Source organism: Protobothrops mucrosquamatus, unplaced genomic scaffold (genome assembly GCF_001527695.2).
Source record: "Protobothrops mucrosquamatus isolate PMUCROS unplaced genomic scaffold, P.Mucros_1.0 scaffold139, whole genome shotgun sequence".
Classification (NCBI taxonomy): domain Eukaryota; kingdom Metazoa; phylum Chordata; class Lepidosauria; order Squamata; family Viperidae; genus Protobothrops; species Protobothrops mucrosquamatus.
The window spans coordinates 1089018-1106660 of NW_015386505.1; the positions used below are offsets into that span (position 1 = coordinate 1089018).

At 37.9% G+C, this 17643-nt stretch overlaps 1 protein-coding gene across 1 annotated transcript in view; it reads right to left on the bottom strand.

Annotated features, from left to right (window-relative positions):
• Nucleotides 1-17643, bottom strand: part of MTA3 (metastasis associated 1 family member 3) — a 129786-nt gene that overhangs the window by 100114 nt on the left and 12029 nt on the right. Inside the window, exons 3-4 of the mRNA XM_015813105.2 lie at nt 8401-8494; nt 2054-2180 (exon numbers count right to left, since the gene is read on the bottom strand). Of these exons, the coding sequence (XP_015668591.2) occupies nt 2054-2180; nt 8401-8494 (221 nt within the window). The remainder of the gene's footprint in view (nt 1-2053; nt 2181-8400; nt 8495-17643) is intronic.

A 17643-nucleotide genomic window follows, 5' to 3' on the forward strand; every position in this document is an offset into this window, starting at 1 on the left:
TATTTACAATAGTCTAATAATTGCAAAAATGATCATTCATTAAAGGATATTCATTATTAATATTATTTTACTGAGCATTTCACACTGCAAAGGAAAAATCAATCAAATTAGATAAATAATACTGGTAAAATATGACTTATTTTCTGCATGGATTAAAATTGCCAGATATCCAAAGGGAACTGAGTAGTGATGTTAAAAGGCTTTCCTTATTTATTCTTCTATCCCCTGAATGCCTACCATGAATTTGTTCATCTGCTTTCAATCAAAAACCATCCACTTGGAATTAATGAAAACGTAAACATTGCTAATTATTAAATCTATTTTGATTTAATATTTATGTATGTTTTCAATAGCTCTTTATACAGATGTAGAGAATGACGGTATTGGTGCTTACTGCAAGGAGGTAGAGATGAACTGGTGTAATAAAAAACAGCCTCATTTTAAATGTAGGAAAAATTAAAGAGATCATTGTCGATTTCAGAAAAGGCAGGCATAGCCACACACCTCTGTGTATTAATGATTCACCTGTGGAGGTGGTTAGCAGCATCAGGTTTCTGAGTGTGCAGCTAACAAGTAGGCTAGCTTGGTCGCTCAACAGTGAAACACTTGTAAAGCGGGCACAGCAGCACCTGCATTTTATGTGTTGCATGAGAAAAGTATATCTTCCTTCCCCTGTCCTTACCACTTTCTATAGAGGGACGATTGAGAGCATCCTGCCATACTGCATTACTGTCTTGTTTGGAAGCATTACTGCTTCGGACAGGAAGGAGGTGCAGAGAGTGATGAGGATGGCAGAAAAGATTATTGGTAATTCACTTCCTTCTATCCAGGACATAGCATATAAGTGATGCTTGAGTGAGGTCTGTGGGATTGTTTGGGATGCTACACATCCTCTTCACAACCTCTCTCCTTTGTTGCCTTCTGGGAGGAGTCTTTGTGGTATCCGAAACAGAACATCTAGATTCAGTCACTATACTATGTTTCATATAGTATCAATCTTGTGAACTCTTCAAGTTTCCTCTTTCCGCTATGTATTCAAAATGGACAGTGATATGTGTGTGTGTGTGTGTGTGTATGTATGTATATATGTGTGTATGTATATATATGTATATGTGTGTAATGTATGTATGTATGTATATGTGTATGTATGTATATAGCATGTGTATATGCGTGTTATGTATGTGTATGGGTAGATATATACTTTCTTTTGAGAGCAGGCAACAGAATTTAATTTTTAATGTGGGCCAGTGTGCTCACAGTAAAAAATGACAATAAAGATTATCTTAATTATGGCCTTAAAAAAAACCTGGATCATATTATACAATAGAATCATCTACCCAATGGCTCTAAATGAGAAGATCCTTATTCTGAGGAACCTACTAAGGGGGAAGGAGGTGGGTTTATTCATCCTTTAATTTTTGTAATTCCTCAAAGAATTAAAATGTTATCTAGGCTTAGTAATCTGCCACTACTCAGGGTGGCTAGAGAGAAAAATTGGGATGGAGGGAACAAGGGTCAAGCAGATCTAACAGATTAGGGTTTACATTTCCACATATTGCCTGCCACATAATGAAAGTAGAGAGGGACTTTTCACCTCCAGCCAGTGAACAATCTTCAGAATATTTTCTTCTCATCTAACCGTGAACTAACTTCCCCATTTATGTGTTCATCTGGTCTGTTTATCCCTCCAAGATTCATACCTGACCAAGTTGGATACTTTTTAAACTGCATACTCTCATCTACATGTTCCATTTAGTAACTTACATTTTTCAGAAGTGTTTCGTTGATTTGCCCTGTAATGCAAATTACAAGGATGTGCTAATGATGAAAGAAAACATTGAAAGCACTGAAATGAAATGGAATAAATTGCAAATTAATAATCCTATGAGATGACATAAGGACAGTTGCTTCCTTTTTCTGAATTTCACAAATTCCAATTCTACGGTGGCACTACTGAATCCCATAAAAACATCAAAACCTCTTATTCTGATCATTTAGCTAACAGCAAACACAGAAATCCATGACTGAAACAGTATTCTCAACAGCTTCTTACCGAATGTGTGTTGCAGGAAGGGACTCATACTGCCGAGACAGAAACAATTCTCTGTGCTTCAATTGGTGCTTCTGTTTATCAGTCAGATCTATTTCTTTGGGAATTTCAGATTCTTCCTCAACTTCTTCTACATAAAAGAAGAAAAGAGAGGCCTGATGTAATCTTTAGAACCATTTTTCAGGAAGGTTTCTGTCCTCTATAAAACTTTCCATCTCATCTTACTATTTCTGCAAAAAAAACAACAACCCCATCAATAACCAAAACTGATCACAACAAAACATAATATTCAATGGGAAAACAATCTATTTACAAGAATTATTTTCTATAACACAACAATAATAATACACCCTTGAGCTTTTTTACAATTATAATCATTTTGGGTTGGGTGCAACTGTGTCTACTAGCATAATGGGATATCTGGCAAAAGACATTTAAGGGCTAAGAAGAAATAAAAAGATGAACAGCAATTATTTTTCCTCATCTTTTTATTTTTTCTTAGTCCTTAAATGTATCAGCAGAAATTCCCTTTCATTATATTGAATTCAGCTCTTTAATTTGCTATTTTTCTACCTAGATACTTAGAACAATTTTACTTAAAATATAAACTAAGACTGCTACCTATTCATAAGATCCATATATCAAAAATTGTATTCACAGGAAAGTAACTTTACAACTGCAGCCTTAAAATATGATAAAATGCACTGTAAAATATAACCTGTAATTCCACTTTTGAGACTGAGCCATCATTTTTACATATATTTTATGAATCTGCACTGCGTATGCATTTTAAAATAGCTAGTGTAGAATGTATAAATGTATATTTTTGTAATTTAGATTTTTAATATCACCAAATAATTCAGTATTATTTCAAATTGCAGCACTTATTTTAGGTGAGATGATCCCAGGTCAGGAATGATTGGAAGAACTATTTATATTAATCAAACAAATCTTTCTTATGGTCCTAGACCAGCATAAGGAGGATGAGGTATACATTATAAAAATACATCAGTATCTAACAATAATTATAAAAAGATAAAAAATATAAAACAGAAATATATATAAAAACAAAAGTCTTAAAAGGAATCTAAAAGGAAGGGTAGGAGCATTAAATAAATGTTGAGGAGCATAAAGGTTAATATATGGTAAACTAAAGCTATCATGGTACAAAAAACTCTGCAGTGGCGAGTTAGATACTCATTAAAATTAGTTTATGGTAAACATCATCATCTAGCAAATTTTAAGCACAACATTAGATGTTGTATCTGAAAGCAGCAGGGAAGTATAGAATTGTCCTGGGCTCCCTGAGTATTTATACCATAATGGTGAGATGAGGTTGGTATAAATGTTCAGAGTCACAGGGTAATCACTCTCCAGATAAAGAATTGTCCTGTATTGGTTTTCAAGGACAGCTTGGGGCAGGGTTCTGCAACCTTGACAACTTTAAGACTTGTGGACTTCAGGTCCCAGAATTCCTCAGCCAGCTATGCTATGCTGGCTGGGGAATTCTGGGAGCTGAAGTCCACAAGTCTTAAAGTTGTCACGGTTGCAGAACCCTGGCTTAGGGAAAGGCATAACACCGTGCCAGAGTAAAGGCCCTCCAGTGATTAGGTACTTCGAGATTAGTTAATTATGCCATGGGGGAAAACAGAGTACCTGTTGGATTTACTGACAATAATAGCTAGATCCAATTGATGTTCTGTGTCTGCTAGACATTGTTTAACGAGTGCTTTGGCCTGATCATATCCCATGCTGACTAGAAGACCTGGAGAGAAGCCCAACAATGAAATTTTAGTTACCACTGCCTGTTTCCATGTGGACTGAAAATCATAGTTAATGGGGCAAGACTAAGGGGAAACTAATATAACTCTATATCAAAACTCTCCAATCCCTAACAGTATAATAGCCCCACATGAAGCCTTTTTCCTATTAAGTTAAATTGCTGGGAACAACAAAACTGGAAGAAAAACAGATTCATGTGAAAAACAATTTCTATACAAGTTTCTGGGCTAATATTACACAAACATCTAGATCAGGGGTCCCCAATCCCCGGTCCGTGGACCAGTACCAGTCTGCAGCATGCCAGCAAACAGGCCGCACAAACAAGCAAAGCTCCATCCTCGGAATGCTGGCAGTATTGAAAACCATACCTCCTCTGGTCCACGGAAAAACCTTTCTCCATGGCACCGATCCCTGGTACCTAAAAGGTTGGGGACCTCTGGTCTAGACTGAGCATAGTCCAATGCTTGATTGTTGTTGTTTTTTTACCAATCTCTATTAGCGCTAGAGATTCTCATAGTCATAACCTAAGAATTCTAATACCTATCTAACCTTAGGACCTGCTCAAATCTGACTTCATCCTTCTATTCATGCTCGTACATTCTCACTATACAAATAAAGCAATTAATTAATAAGGAAGAATGTGAAATTAGGCCTATAGAGGAAAGGGGACTATTTGTTCAACCAAAGTTTGCAGAGTCCTTTGGATGTTACATACTGTGGTCCTCTCTAATGCTTTGGTGCAGCTTCTGTGTCATGTAGTACTTTCCTGAAATTACCACCTATCTTGGGGGAAACAGGAATGTCTTGAATCTGTGTTCTTCCTTTTTAACATCTTTATGTGAGATACACCAGATTATATCTCTGCCTATATTCTCCTCTCTTCCATCTCAACCCAACAGTTTTAACCAGCAAGGAGAGGGCTGATGAGAATCTCACTGACTGCTTGATTTTAAGAAAACTCTCTTCTCCACCTTTTTGTTCTGAGACTAGGATTCCAAAATGGTTACATTTTTGTTCTCTCTAGCCAAAGGGTGAAGTTGATACTTGTAATACATTTCATATCTAAGATCTGTTTCTATGCTACAAGCTTCTTACAAGAAGTTAAGAGTAAATTGAGCATAATAAAATACAGAATTTGGTAAAAAAGAAGTAAAGGCAAATTAAGATTTAATATTGCACTTTTCCTAGAATTCCCACTTTACTATAAATTCTTGACAGCAAAGTAACTGACATTTTTCACCAATTAGAACCAGAAGAAGCCTCTAATTTTACAGTGTAGCTTATACTAGGAAAGAGACTATGTACAGCAGGGGTGGGAAATGAATTTTCCCTAACTGAGACTGTTATAGAGGGCCACCAATACCCTGCCTCTTCTGATGCCCTACCCCCTGCTGATACTTTGCTCCCTCCTGACAATGCCACAAGCCACTCAAGGAGAGCAAACGGGCCGGATGCAATCAGTGGGCCATAAAAGGCCCATGTCTGATGTACACTATTTAGGCAAATAAAATTAGAAACTTGTCAAGGAGTTTGTAAAAAAAAAAAAAACTCCATGAAAACGGAGTTACATTAAGTTAACTGACCCACCTTCACCCTCAAAGTTTAAGCATATGCCCCAGAAATTCATAGAAGAGGGAGTCTTTTGTCCAACTTATTTTGAATTAGATACTAGGCATGACATGTTTACACTTTGACTCAGCCCTCATTACTTAGTACTAGCATTTCAATCAACATTAAATATAAGAAAGAAATAAGTGAAAAACGTGAGAGAGGTGAGCCAGGTATTACCAATAAATAAATTTTTAAAAGAACTACTGTCTCCAAAATTGGTTTCTGACTTGCCTAAACCAAATATTGCAACTGCGAGCAAGCACTCAATTCCATAGAATTACTTTTTGCACTGCCAAGACAGGAGGAGGAGGAGGAGGAGGAGGAGGAGGAGGAGGAAGAGGAGGAGGTATTCAAATTCTAGATATATGGGTCAGCGTGTACAAATTCTGTTCCAGCAGTTGCTTGGGTGGATTGATATTAAACAAGAACAAGAGCAGAAATGCTTATCCTCTAATGATATGCTTGGCTGCATTACTTAATTCCTTAAATCAAGCTTAAAATGTCAGGTAAGGAGTCAATAGTCTTTATGGTGGAAAACAATGTGTATTCAAGCATGCTTTATAAGCCACCAGAGCACTTATACACAGACATTTCTAAAGAATGAACAAAGGTACCTACATTAGCAATGTTTAATCCTATATAGTTGTGCGTTGTTCAAAGAATATATATGTCTTTCATATTTTCACTCATTATATATACAGATAAGATAAATTCAGTACATTTCTTAATGTTCTGAAATATTCAAAATTCTAGCCTCGCCAAGATAGGTTTTAATAATTTAGCTTTTATGTTTTTAAATATTTTAGTTTATAAAAGTTTTAAGATTATAATTTTTGCGTTTTAGGTCACTTTTCATTTTTCTTCACCATTAGGAGCACTATTTTAATGAAGTATAAAAATAATTTAAACAGATATAAAAGAACAAGTAGAATAAAAGTGTATGAGAATAATATTTACACCATTAAAAGCTACACTTTTATTGGTTGTAATGTCACGAAACTTCACTAAAGACTGCCCACTGCATATTTATGATGTAGTAGTTTTGGTCAGTACTTAAGGTTTGACATTAATCTGGTTAATGAGACATGTATGTATAAGAGTCAAACACTAATTGTATAAAGTCATTATCAATTAGACAATTGGCTGTTATGCAAATAAAAGGTACTCATTATTATATTTCTTTTGAACAGTGACCTCCAGTGAAAAACAAAGCATGCCATCAAACAAAACACATTTTTTAAGATTACTACCATTTGAGAAAACAATATTGTAAAACAAACAATCTACACACTAACAGTAGTAATCCACATACTAACAGCAAGTCAGTGTTTTGTGAGCTGCACCTTTGCAATGTGTTTCCAGGTGCAATTCAAGGTGTTAGTTATAACCTTAAAGCCCTCTATGGCAGGGGTGTCAAACTGCCGGCCCGCGGGCCGGTTTCATCATACCTAAGCCGCGCCCACCCCATTGCCGGCAATGCAAAAAGAGTCGTGATACGTCGCGACACGTCACGTGACGTGGCGAGTTTGATGCCCGTGCTCTAGGGCTTGGGGCCTTTTCATCTATATAACCACTTACACCAAATAGAACCTACTTGTCTATTGTGAGCCTGCAGAAAGTGCTTGCTGACAGTCCTCCCAGAGCAAGAGAAGACCTGCAGGCAAATATTTTCTGCAACAGCTTCCTTTCTGTTGAATGCTCTCCCACAGAAGACATTAGAACCACAATCTTACTCCTGGAATTCTGAAAGCTGCTGAAGATGTGGTATTTCAAAAAACATCAGGAACTGATACATTAATAATAAAGGTCCTGGAGATATGAGACACTATTGTAAATGATTATGGTGGTATATTTTATGCTGCTGATATGATGAATTGTTATGATGTTGGGACATGTTTAATAATTTTGATTTTTAATTACTGAATTATAAATATTGCACTGTCACTCTTGCTTATGAGCTGCTTAAGATTCATAATGACTGCAGTGCCATAAAAGCAAGTGTAACTAATAAATAAATCATAAGCAACAATTATTTCAGAAAAGTGACCACACAGTTCACATGGAACTCTTACCTAATCAATTGTTTATTTAATTATTGAGGTTCTAGGCTGCCCAACTTCAACACAATTACGGGTGGTTCACAAGTTAAAATAAAAATTATGTTAAACGCCATCAACCAAAGGACCACATGATCTCTAACCATGTCATCCCCAACTCACTATAACTAAAACATTGGAATAAATTGAAGTAATTTATGAAATTGCCTACAAAGAAAGTTTTTTATCTTCTCCAGTTCCCTGCTATTTTCCTACCTCCTAACACATGTCAGATACAATATGGCAGAGGCATAATGGATAAAAGGAAATTGTTCAAAATCTTGCAGAGGCTTATCTAATCTTGATTATATTTTCCCTGGCAATCCTCTATATTGCATCCCAATTTTGGGGAGACGTGTATGTTCCAAACATGAGATGTATGGAACACAAATTGAGGATAAAAAATTTCATGGAAGGAAAATTTAGTTAACTAAATTTCAAACTCAAGACATTAATCTTTTAGAGTCTGAAACAAAAGAAACCATGAAAAATATGCTGAATTATTTTGCTCTTCTACTGAACTATTAACAATATGGATAAATACAGAAAAAAATAATACTGCACTAAATTATCTAGATCAATCATGCTGTAGCTGAAAAAAAGGGAAAAACTCAAACAGCAAATTTATTAGCCCTTAGTTCCAGCTCTAATTGTTTGTAAAGATATATTTGATTACTTGTATGAAAATGCAGACAGGCATGAAATTCTGAATGCACATCCCACCAAGGGTATTAATAAATTGCATGTATATTCAGTTTCACATGCAGAGTCTAATGAGTGCATACAGACAGACACAAAATATTATTTTAAGAATGCATAATTCATGCTATTTGTTTCTAAATAAAATAAAAAACAACTTACTTGCATGTTTGTCTGCAAGCATAATGAGGCTATTGGAGATGTCTCGTCGTCTGTAAAAGCATACTACTTTTGCTTCCACATTACCACTGGCAGTCTAGAAAATGACAGAATTAATTAATGAAATACATATTAAGAAGTAAACCTTAACATTCACCATAGACTTTCCACAAAACCAAAATTCATCTTTTTTTAAAGCTGGCTCATGTCATAAGAGTAATCATGTTGAACAAAAATTGATTTACAGAAGACAGAATAACAGAGTTGGAAGGGACCTTGGAGATCTTCTAGTCCAACCCCATGCCCAAGCAGGAGACCCTATATCATTCCAGAAAAACTGTCGTCCAATCTCTTCTTAAAAAGCTCTAGTGACGGAGCATTCACAACAACTGATGGGAAGCCTTCAACCTTAGATTCTAGCTTTGCTCTGAGACTGAATATCTGTTTTTTTATATAAGGATTAAGCCCAGTTGCCATTACACCCTGATACATTTTTCTTGAAGAGTATTTGCTTATTTGTTGCTCTTTTACCTATAACTCCTTTAAGAAACTCAAAAAAAATATTTATTCCTGTATTTAATTATTTATGAGGGCAGGGTCTGCTTCTTTGCAAGAACTGCTAGAGAACAAGATTGAAATCATCCATCAAGATAGGCCTGGCCAGAAAACAGACAACCAAGGATTTCAGGAATAGTACTTATTGCTGAAGGGCATCATAGTAACAGAATTTTAAAAGATGTCAGAGTTTCTCTCTACTTCATCTTATGCCAAACAGAATCAAGGTGGGGTTATTTGGAACTTCTTTCTCATGCTATCTACTTTTTCAGAATTAAGTTGTATTCTTCTTCCCTTAACAATCCATTCCTATTTTCATCAAGGTACACATATTGTCTTTAATAGGTCTACTCATTTTAAAGAGCCAGTTTGGTGTAGCGGTTAAAGACCCTGAGTTAGAAGGGTGAAACCATGCATTCTTGGTTAGGATCAAGACAGCTGGATAACTTGGAGCCAGTCATTCTCCCTTAGTCCTAGGAAAGAAGCAATACCAAACCACTTCTGAATCTTGCCAAGAAACTGCCCAGATTTGTCTAAGCATTCACTAGGAGTCAACATTGAATCGAAGGTACACCCACACACACATTTTATAACATTGCCTCATGAAGAAGCTGCCAGGCTGTTTTGTTAAGCAACAGGAAGATACTGTGCTCACTTGAGGTATAAAACACTTCTTCCTAACCATTTTCAAAGCATGCACAGTCCTGTTAGTTAGTTAGTTAGTTAGTTAGTTAGTTAGTTAGTTAGTTAGTTAGTTAGTTAGTTAGTTAGTTAGTTAGTTAGTTAGTTAGTTAGTTAGTTAGTTAGTTAAAGCATTTGGATCCTCAATATAAAAGGATCCCATACAGTTCTTGTTCTCAGCTTACTATTTAAACAGATACAACACAAAATGAAGGAAGAAAGAAACCCTAGTATTTGATTCTTAATCAAATGTGGCACATAATATAGTAATAATCTATACAGTTCTTTTTCCCCTGCGTACACACACACGCACACACACACACACACACACAATTTTATTTTCAAGATTTTGTGAGGCAAACTAGGTTTAGCCAAGGATACCTAGTAATATGTAATGTATGTGTTTCATAAAGTCTGCTAACCCTTCCAATCACACTTCATTCACTCTGACCAAGGGTGTGCCCAAAACAAACAAACAAAAGTTATGTTTCAAACTTGAAAAAACCTCAACAAAATTTGAAATGTTCCACATGGAAAAGAACCAGAAAAGCAATTCTAGTAATGCTTTTCACTTTCAAACTCAGACATGACACAGGGCCAGGTTTTTGGTGGAACCACCCTCCCCAGAAGGTATCTGCCTCTTTCATCAGATCAGATAGAGTAGGTACATTCCAGATCGCTGCCCAGAAATGTTGCCATCTATTGGATCTTAGAAGTGTACCTTTTCTGTAGCAGCCTCTGCTCTGTGGAACACCTTTTCCTTAGAAGGGGATATTTGTAGCTCAGGGTTCAATTATGGGGTCCTTGGTGCTCTCTGAGCTTGGTGGTTTTCTTATAGAAATATTTCATTACCAAACTACGTAACGTCACTAGCACTGCAAGAAACGTCTTGCCAGAAAACCACCAAGCTCAAAGCATACCAAGAACCCCACCTTCTCCTTGAGATCCAACAGGCCTTGACTCTTTTAACCTTGGCGCTTCTCCCAACCACTGGAATAGGGAGAGGCTGGAGCCTGAAGATGATGGTGTTGGCTGTACTGGAGAAGCATGGTTGTGATGCCATGTTCTGGGTATTGCTTTTCTTATTTTTATGGCAGTTTGGCTTTGTGAGCCACTCAGAGTTGTTGCTGGCTATATGTCCTTTAAATAAATTAATAACATACACCTGGAACAAGCCCTTTGCTCATTCACCTTGCAGCCCAGGTCAACCAGATTTGGATTCAATAGCAATTCATGCAGCCAACTTTCAGAAAGTTTGCTACAGTCATTATCATTATCATCATCATGCAATGAACTGGGCAATCTGCCCATCATATTAACTTAAAAATTGCTATCAGAAAACACCTCCAGATTCTTAATAAAGAAAACAGAGTTTGATTTTTTAAATATGTTTAAAAGTCAACACACTAAGCTAGACAAAGAAAGCAGATTGTCTAGCCAGCAGTTAACTCACAGAAGCCAGCTAATTAAGCCAGCAGTCAATTAGCAGCAGACATAAATTTATGTACTATTTCCATTTCACTTGTGTTTGCTGTTGTTTTGTCTTCAAAAAGTTTTTAAACATAATTTTTAAGCCAAGTGCTGTCTACAGGTTGTTTAACTATAACTCTTATAATAAATAAATTGAACATGATCATGCAGTATGAGACCAAAGTCTGCATGTAAGCTCTGAACAGGATAAAAATCATGGAAGCACCCACTCATTCTGTCCCCACCCCCAGAGCTGAGTCAGTGGAAGTTAACAGGATGAGGTATGTATCAATAGTTCACCAGAATACAGTCTTGAAATTTTAGCTATACCATGGAAATCTAAGCATCAACATGGCACAAGAGAATGTCTAAAGTGCATTCACAACCCAAAGTTCAGCAAACAACGCAAACCAACTTATGGGCTTTGCAGTTTTAAATGCCCTCTGCAATCTTAGCATCAGAATTGAAGTGCAACAAAAGGCCCATATCAGAATTATCAATCTGCCCTAACCAACATAATATTGAAGTCTTTGCAGGTACAAACTCAACACATTAGCAATACATGTGTGTAAAACACTGTACTACACAATCAATTTTATTGATTGTCAAGTGTAAAGGAAAGTGGGTCACAGGAATGGGGCTGAGAATGGGAGGAAGGTTGCCAACGAAGTGGTAGCAGCTAAATCCTACTTCAGTTTAGCTGATGCCATGGTTAGACAGTGGCCAGTTTGCATAAATTAGCTGGGCTACAAGAGTCTTTATTCATTGTAGGCATTATCGATGGTGCTGCAGGAACCAGAAAGATATCTAGTTAAACCACATTTAATGCTCCTTTCAGATGTCATGAGACATCAATGAACCATGAACCATTATGATTTGCTTAGGTGACTTAGCACCTGAGAAGATTCAAGTATCTGAGGAACAGCACCCTTTATATCTGTTCACATCTGAGCGGAAGACAGGTGGCTGCCAATTGTCTGGAGAATGAAATAAAGTTTTCTCTCAGGTCCTCATCAGCACTAACACAGAAAGTGTAGAAGACAGATTCACCTTAAGGAAAATGATTTGCTCCAAAAAAGTTAGTGTCCAATTCTGATTTTGCCATTTTATCATGTTGCTGCCATGGAGAACATCTTCAAATGCTAAGCATCCTTAGCACTGCCTGCTCAATCCAGGAGTAGGTCCACCTTCCCTGGTCCACCATTACTGACCAACTGATGAACTGCATCTGTCTTTACTCTGGCAGTGAGCTAAGCTTGCGACCTCAAAACAAGAATGGCATGTTTGGGTCCATAAAGAAGAAACCTGGGACAAAAATGGGGCCCTGGATGCTACTGATTGCAAAGCATGATTGGCTGTTTGTCATCCATGGATTTCAACTGTCACTAAACTCTAATGTCAGGATTTGCTGTCCTTGACTTCCAACTTCCCCTGAAATCCATCCCCTAATTTCTAAAAAGCAACCAAGGATAGAACTTGTCTTGTTACCGCTATTCCTCCTCCTCTGTCACTCCCACCAAACTTGAAATGAAGGGAATGAGAAGACATGGCCAGAATTCCCTCCTCCACAATTGGGCCCTGCTTCAATCTCTTCCACTAAAATGGCAGGTCACTAGTGACACAAGTAAAATGAAGTCTTTTCACAGAGGTCCCTCTCCACCTCCCTTAATCTTAATCTGCCTTCTCTCTTTCCCAATGACTGCTTTACCACCATAGGCTTCTGGGGTGTCAGGTAATATTGTGAGTTATGACATCATTGTATAAATGGTACAAAATACATCAAGACACAACTGATGACAATTACATAATCTATGCCATTTGCATGATGATGCCATGAGACAGATAAATTACTCTGGTAATTACTGGGCCTCTCTTTTTCTCTGAGGTTTTTAAAGAACTACCCCCATGGCAAGCCTCAACACAAAATTCCAACTATAGCACTTGAAATGTTCAAACACTCAAACCTCAAATGTCTGAATTTTGTTCAGTTTTATTTGACACTGTATTTTAAAAGTGCAAAATGCTTTGTATACTCCTGTGACTAAAAAAAAGTTTCAAACATTTTAAGTTTAAGACAAAAAATCAAAATCCCACTCTTTCATTGCTTTTAACAGTAACTCAAAATCTATCCATTGGTACAACTAATGTAATCATAAAACCAATATGCCTCTATATTTGCAAGCAACATACAACTGTGCAGTTTGTCTGACTTACGAATTTAATTTAGAAAACCTGTTTAAAATTACATTATATTGATCAAATATTTTCTGTGTTAGAGAAATTATAATTAAATCATTACATGCTACTATCTCTGGTTGAAATGCCCATTTAATTATTTATCTTGGCCAAATATTTTTTAGGAAATTGAAAAAAAATGTGTCCATATTTTCCAGTTCCTATAAATTGTTGTATTCCTGTAAATTATTAATTATATAAATAAACTATACATTAATTCAACCTTGTCTGCCTCCTGACAGATTTAAATCACAAAATTCAAATACATCTTTCTTTGAATCAATGGTTATTTTAACATGTAGGAAATATTATTGGCTGAAAATTAATACAGAAGCAATGATTTTTGAGAAAACCATTAATTAATGGTTAGTTTCATTCAAGCCCATTGCCTATATTTTGTAACAGACAGAAACTTTATTTTGTTCACTGACCATTAAATTCAGTAGAACAAAAGATAATTAACTCCCAATCTTAATGATTACAGGCAACCCTTTGTGGGTGGAGCTTACACATGATGTAGCAAAAGTTTGCTATTTTTAGAGAGATAGCCATATTCTGATTATCTAACAAATAATGGAAATAAAAATTATTGGCATGCTTTGGAAATTTAGACTTAAAAGCATAATCAACTAGTGGTGAATATCACTGTAAAACTTTAAGTACAGAGGAACAAAAGATTTCTATACCACCAGAGTCATAGTGGCAGTGTCAAGTTTCACAAGGAGTTTTCCAAAACAGATGTGGGGAAAACATTAAATCAAACTAAAGTTCCCCTGAATTTGGGAATTGTAATCTGATGCAAATATAAAGCTGATACAAGAAGTAAAATTTGATAATTATAAATATGTTGTGAGAGAAAGCAGGAATTCCTCTTGGCCTTCTATGTCTAAGCTCTTTTGCCTTAACTGATCTAGATTGATCTAGCCCAGTGATGGCGAACCTTTTAGAGACCGAGTGCCCAAACTGCAACACAAAATGCATCGTCGGGTGCCGGAGGGCCATTGGCTGGGTGTGGCTGCAGTGGTAACGGCAGACTGGGTGGGACTAAAAAGTTCAATCAATCAATTCCAACTTTGCAAGATCTTTTTTTTTCCCACAAGAAGTTGAAATTGACAGATTGATTGAACCTTTTTTTTTTCACACGGCGGCGGAGGCCTAAAGAAAAAGGTTTTATAAAACCCAGCTGAAGGCCTAGGACTGGGGCGACGGCGCGCGTGCCCACAGAGAGGGCTCTGAGTGCCGCCTCTGGCACCCGTGCCATAGGTTCGCCACCACTGATCTAGCTTGAAATAAAGGTCACATCGCTGGAAATTTAGGTAACTGTTTCCCAAGAAAATTTGAAGTTGTCAACAGTATTAATGAGTCAATTCATCAGGATTGTGGTATAGTTTAGCCAGTAGGTAAAAATATTTATCCAGAGACTGGATTCAGATTTACTCCTGAAAGTACTGCCTTTCGATAATCTGAAGGATATTTCTCAAAAAAATTGTTTGAATTCTTTCTAAGGTAATCTTGCTGTTAAATGCTTCTAATTGAGCCCCATATAACAATTGTGCTCAGACTCTGACTGCAAACAGAGTAGCACGAGATAACTGTGCTCCTCTGACAAAATAAGACGTTTCAACAGCTGAGGCAGATCTCTGTGCATTAAGACATATATAATCCAGATGGGCCCTTCTGCTTCCTAAAGCTTGAAAAATCATCCCAAAATGTTTTATTTAAAGATCTTTAACCTGCTCAATTGACTGCTTCCCTAAGGTCCAGCTTCTCTATTTGGGGTATTTGGAAAAGAATTAGAATCTTGGTCTTAGAATAATTTATTATTAATTTCACCTCAGTACTATATTGCATAAGTGATAAACTTTAAAGCCAGTGGAACTCAATAACAGAATTACTACATCATCAGTATATAGTAAATTGATATGTCTATGGACTAATCTGGCAGGATGAAAAGAGTTACTTAAGAGAAGAATCTATGAGTTTATATAATAAACAATACACATTCCTGTCTAACTCCCCTCCTGACTGATATTTTCCTAATGACATGTCCTTGGGTTACTGCACCTGACCTTCAACTTAATATTTTCATGAATTTCAATGAGCAGCAGAAACATACATTTGTCTATATTGTGTATTTAAATTTATACTGCAGTTTAGATTTGTTGTTCGTCCATCGATTTCGATGAAGGCCTTGACATCTTATGGATTATGGGCCATCAACGGTGTGTCCGTAGATGACTGATAAGACCGATGTTAGCACGGAATGTTCTGCCACATACTAAACAGAGAAAAGTGGACACTGTTGCTTCAGCATTTGCAGCTCTGACTTTATGGAGTGCTCGCTTCTCTTGTGCCAAGATTGTCCTTCTGTGTTCATATGTCTGGCAGCCCTGGTAAACCAGGGTACGCCATGTCGGTCGATCATGCGCCAAAGATTCCCAAGAGATGGTGTCGATATCCAGGAACTTGAGAGATGCTTTCAGCGTGTCTTTGTATCGCTTCTTTTGTCCCCTGTGCAATTGCTTTCCTTGAGACAGCTCACCATAGAAGAGCTGTTTAGGGATGTGATGGTCTGGCATCCTTACAACGTGGCCTGCCCAGCGCATCTGGGCTTTCATCAACAGAGTGTAAACTGATGATAGGCCTGCTCTAGACAGGACATCTGTATCTGGTATCTTATCCTGCCACCGGATCCTCAGAATTCTGCGAAGGCAAGTCATGTGGAAATAATTCAGTTGCCTGACGTGCTTCCTGTACACTGTCCAGGTCTCACTAGCATACATCAGGGTAGTTAGCACTGCTGCCTGGTAAACTTTAAGCTTAGTAACAAGGCTTATTCCACGGCAGTCCCACACGTTAGTCCGCAGTCTGCCAAATGCAGAACTTGCCTTGGCAATTCTACAGTTGACCTCGATGTCAATTGTCACTGCACGGGAGAGGGTACTACCAAGATACGTAAATTGGTCCACTGCTTGCAGCTTTTGTCCCTTCACTGTGATTGTAGGCTCTTGGTATTGGGCTTTTGGAACTGGTACATCACTTCAGTTTTCTTCGTGTTGATAAAGAGGCCAAAGTTGTGTGTTCGCCGACGCTTAAACAGGTACGACCGAACGTAAAGGACGAGGCTAGGACGTAATTCCCGTGTCAGTAGTCGTTTCTCTTCTAGAGCATCGTGTCAGAGGAAATGGAACCACTGTCGGACCTCAGAAGCGTCCAACTTGTTAAAGCCATCGGTTCTGTACCTCAGATTGACTCCCACTGAGCTGTTCTGAAAGGCATCAGACAGCATGGCTGAAAACATCATGCTGAACAAGGTTGGTGCCAGCACACAGCCTTGCTTAACGCCGTTTGTGACAGGGAAAGCCTCTGAGGCTTCACCGTTGCTCAGAACACGAGCCGACATGCCATCATGGAACTGCCGTACCATCAGAATAAATCTGTCAGGGCACCCAAACTTTGACATAATGCACCATAATCCTTCACGACTAACTGTGTCAAAAGCCTTGGTGAGATCCACAAAGGTGGTATATAGTTCACGATTCTGCTCCTGACATTTCTCCTGGAGCTGTCGAGCTGCAAAGATCATGTCCACTGTGCCACGCTCTTTGCGGAAACCACACTGTGTCTCAGGTAGTAGACCCTGTTCCAGATGGTCAATCAGGCGATTTAACAACACTCGTGCAAAGATCTTGCCTGCGACGGAGAGAAGTGATATTCCTCTATAATTATCACAGACTTGTCGATTTCCTTTCCTCTTGTAGAGGTGCACGATGGACGCGTCTTTCAGTTCCTGAGGGATGGAACCTTGTTTCCAGAAAGACCGGAACAGTTGGGTGAGTTTTTCAACAAGCACAGCACCACCAGCCTTATAGACTTCCGCTGGGATTGCATCAGATCTTGGCGCCTTACCACTGGAACACTGACTGATGGCCTGTGAGGTTTCAGCCTCTGATGGTGAGACATCCAGGCTATAGTTGATATCCATCTGGGGTATTCTGTCAATCGCCTCATTATTGATGGTGGATGGGCGATTCAGGACAAAGTGGAAATGCTCAGCCCAACGCTGTAAAATCAGAGTCCTCTCAGTGACGAGAGTTGCACCACTGGAATCCAGTAAAGGGGAGCTTCCTGAGGGCTGAGGTCCGTACAGGGATCTAAGGGCTTCATAGAACCATTTGGCATCGCTTCTATCAGCAAACTTCTGGATTTCATCTGCTTTGGCACTCAACCAGGAGTCCTGCATCTTGCGGAGCTTGCTCTGTACAATCCTGCGAGTGTTAGTAAAAGCATTTTTCTTTGCAGTTG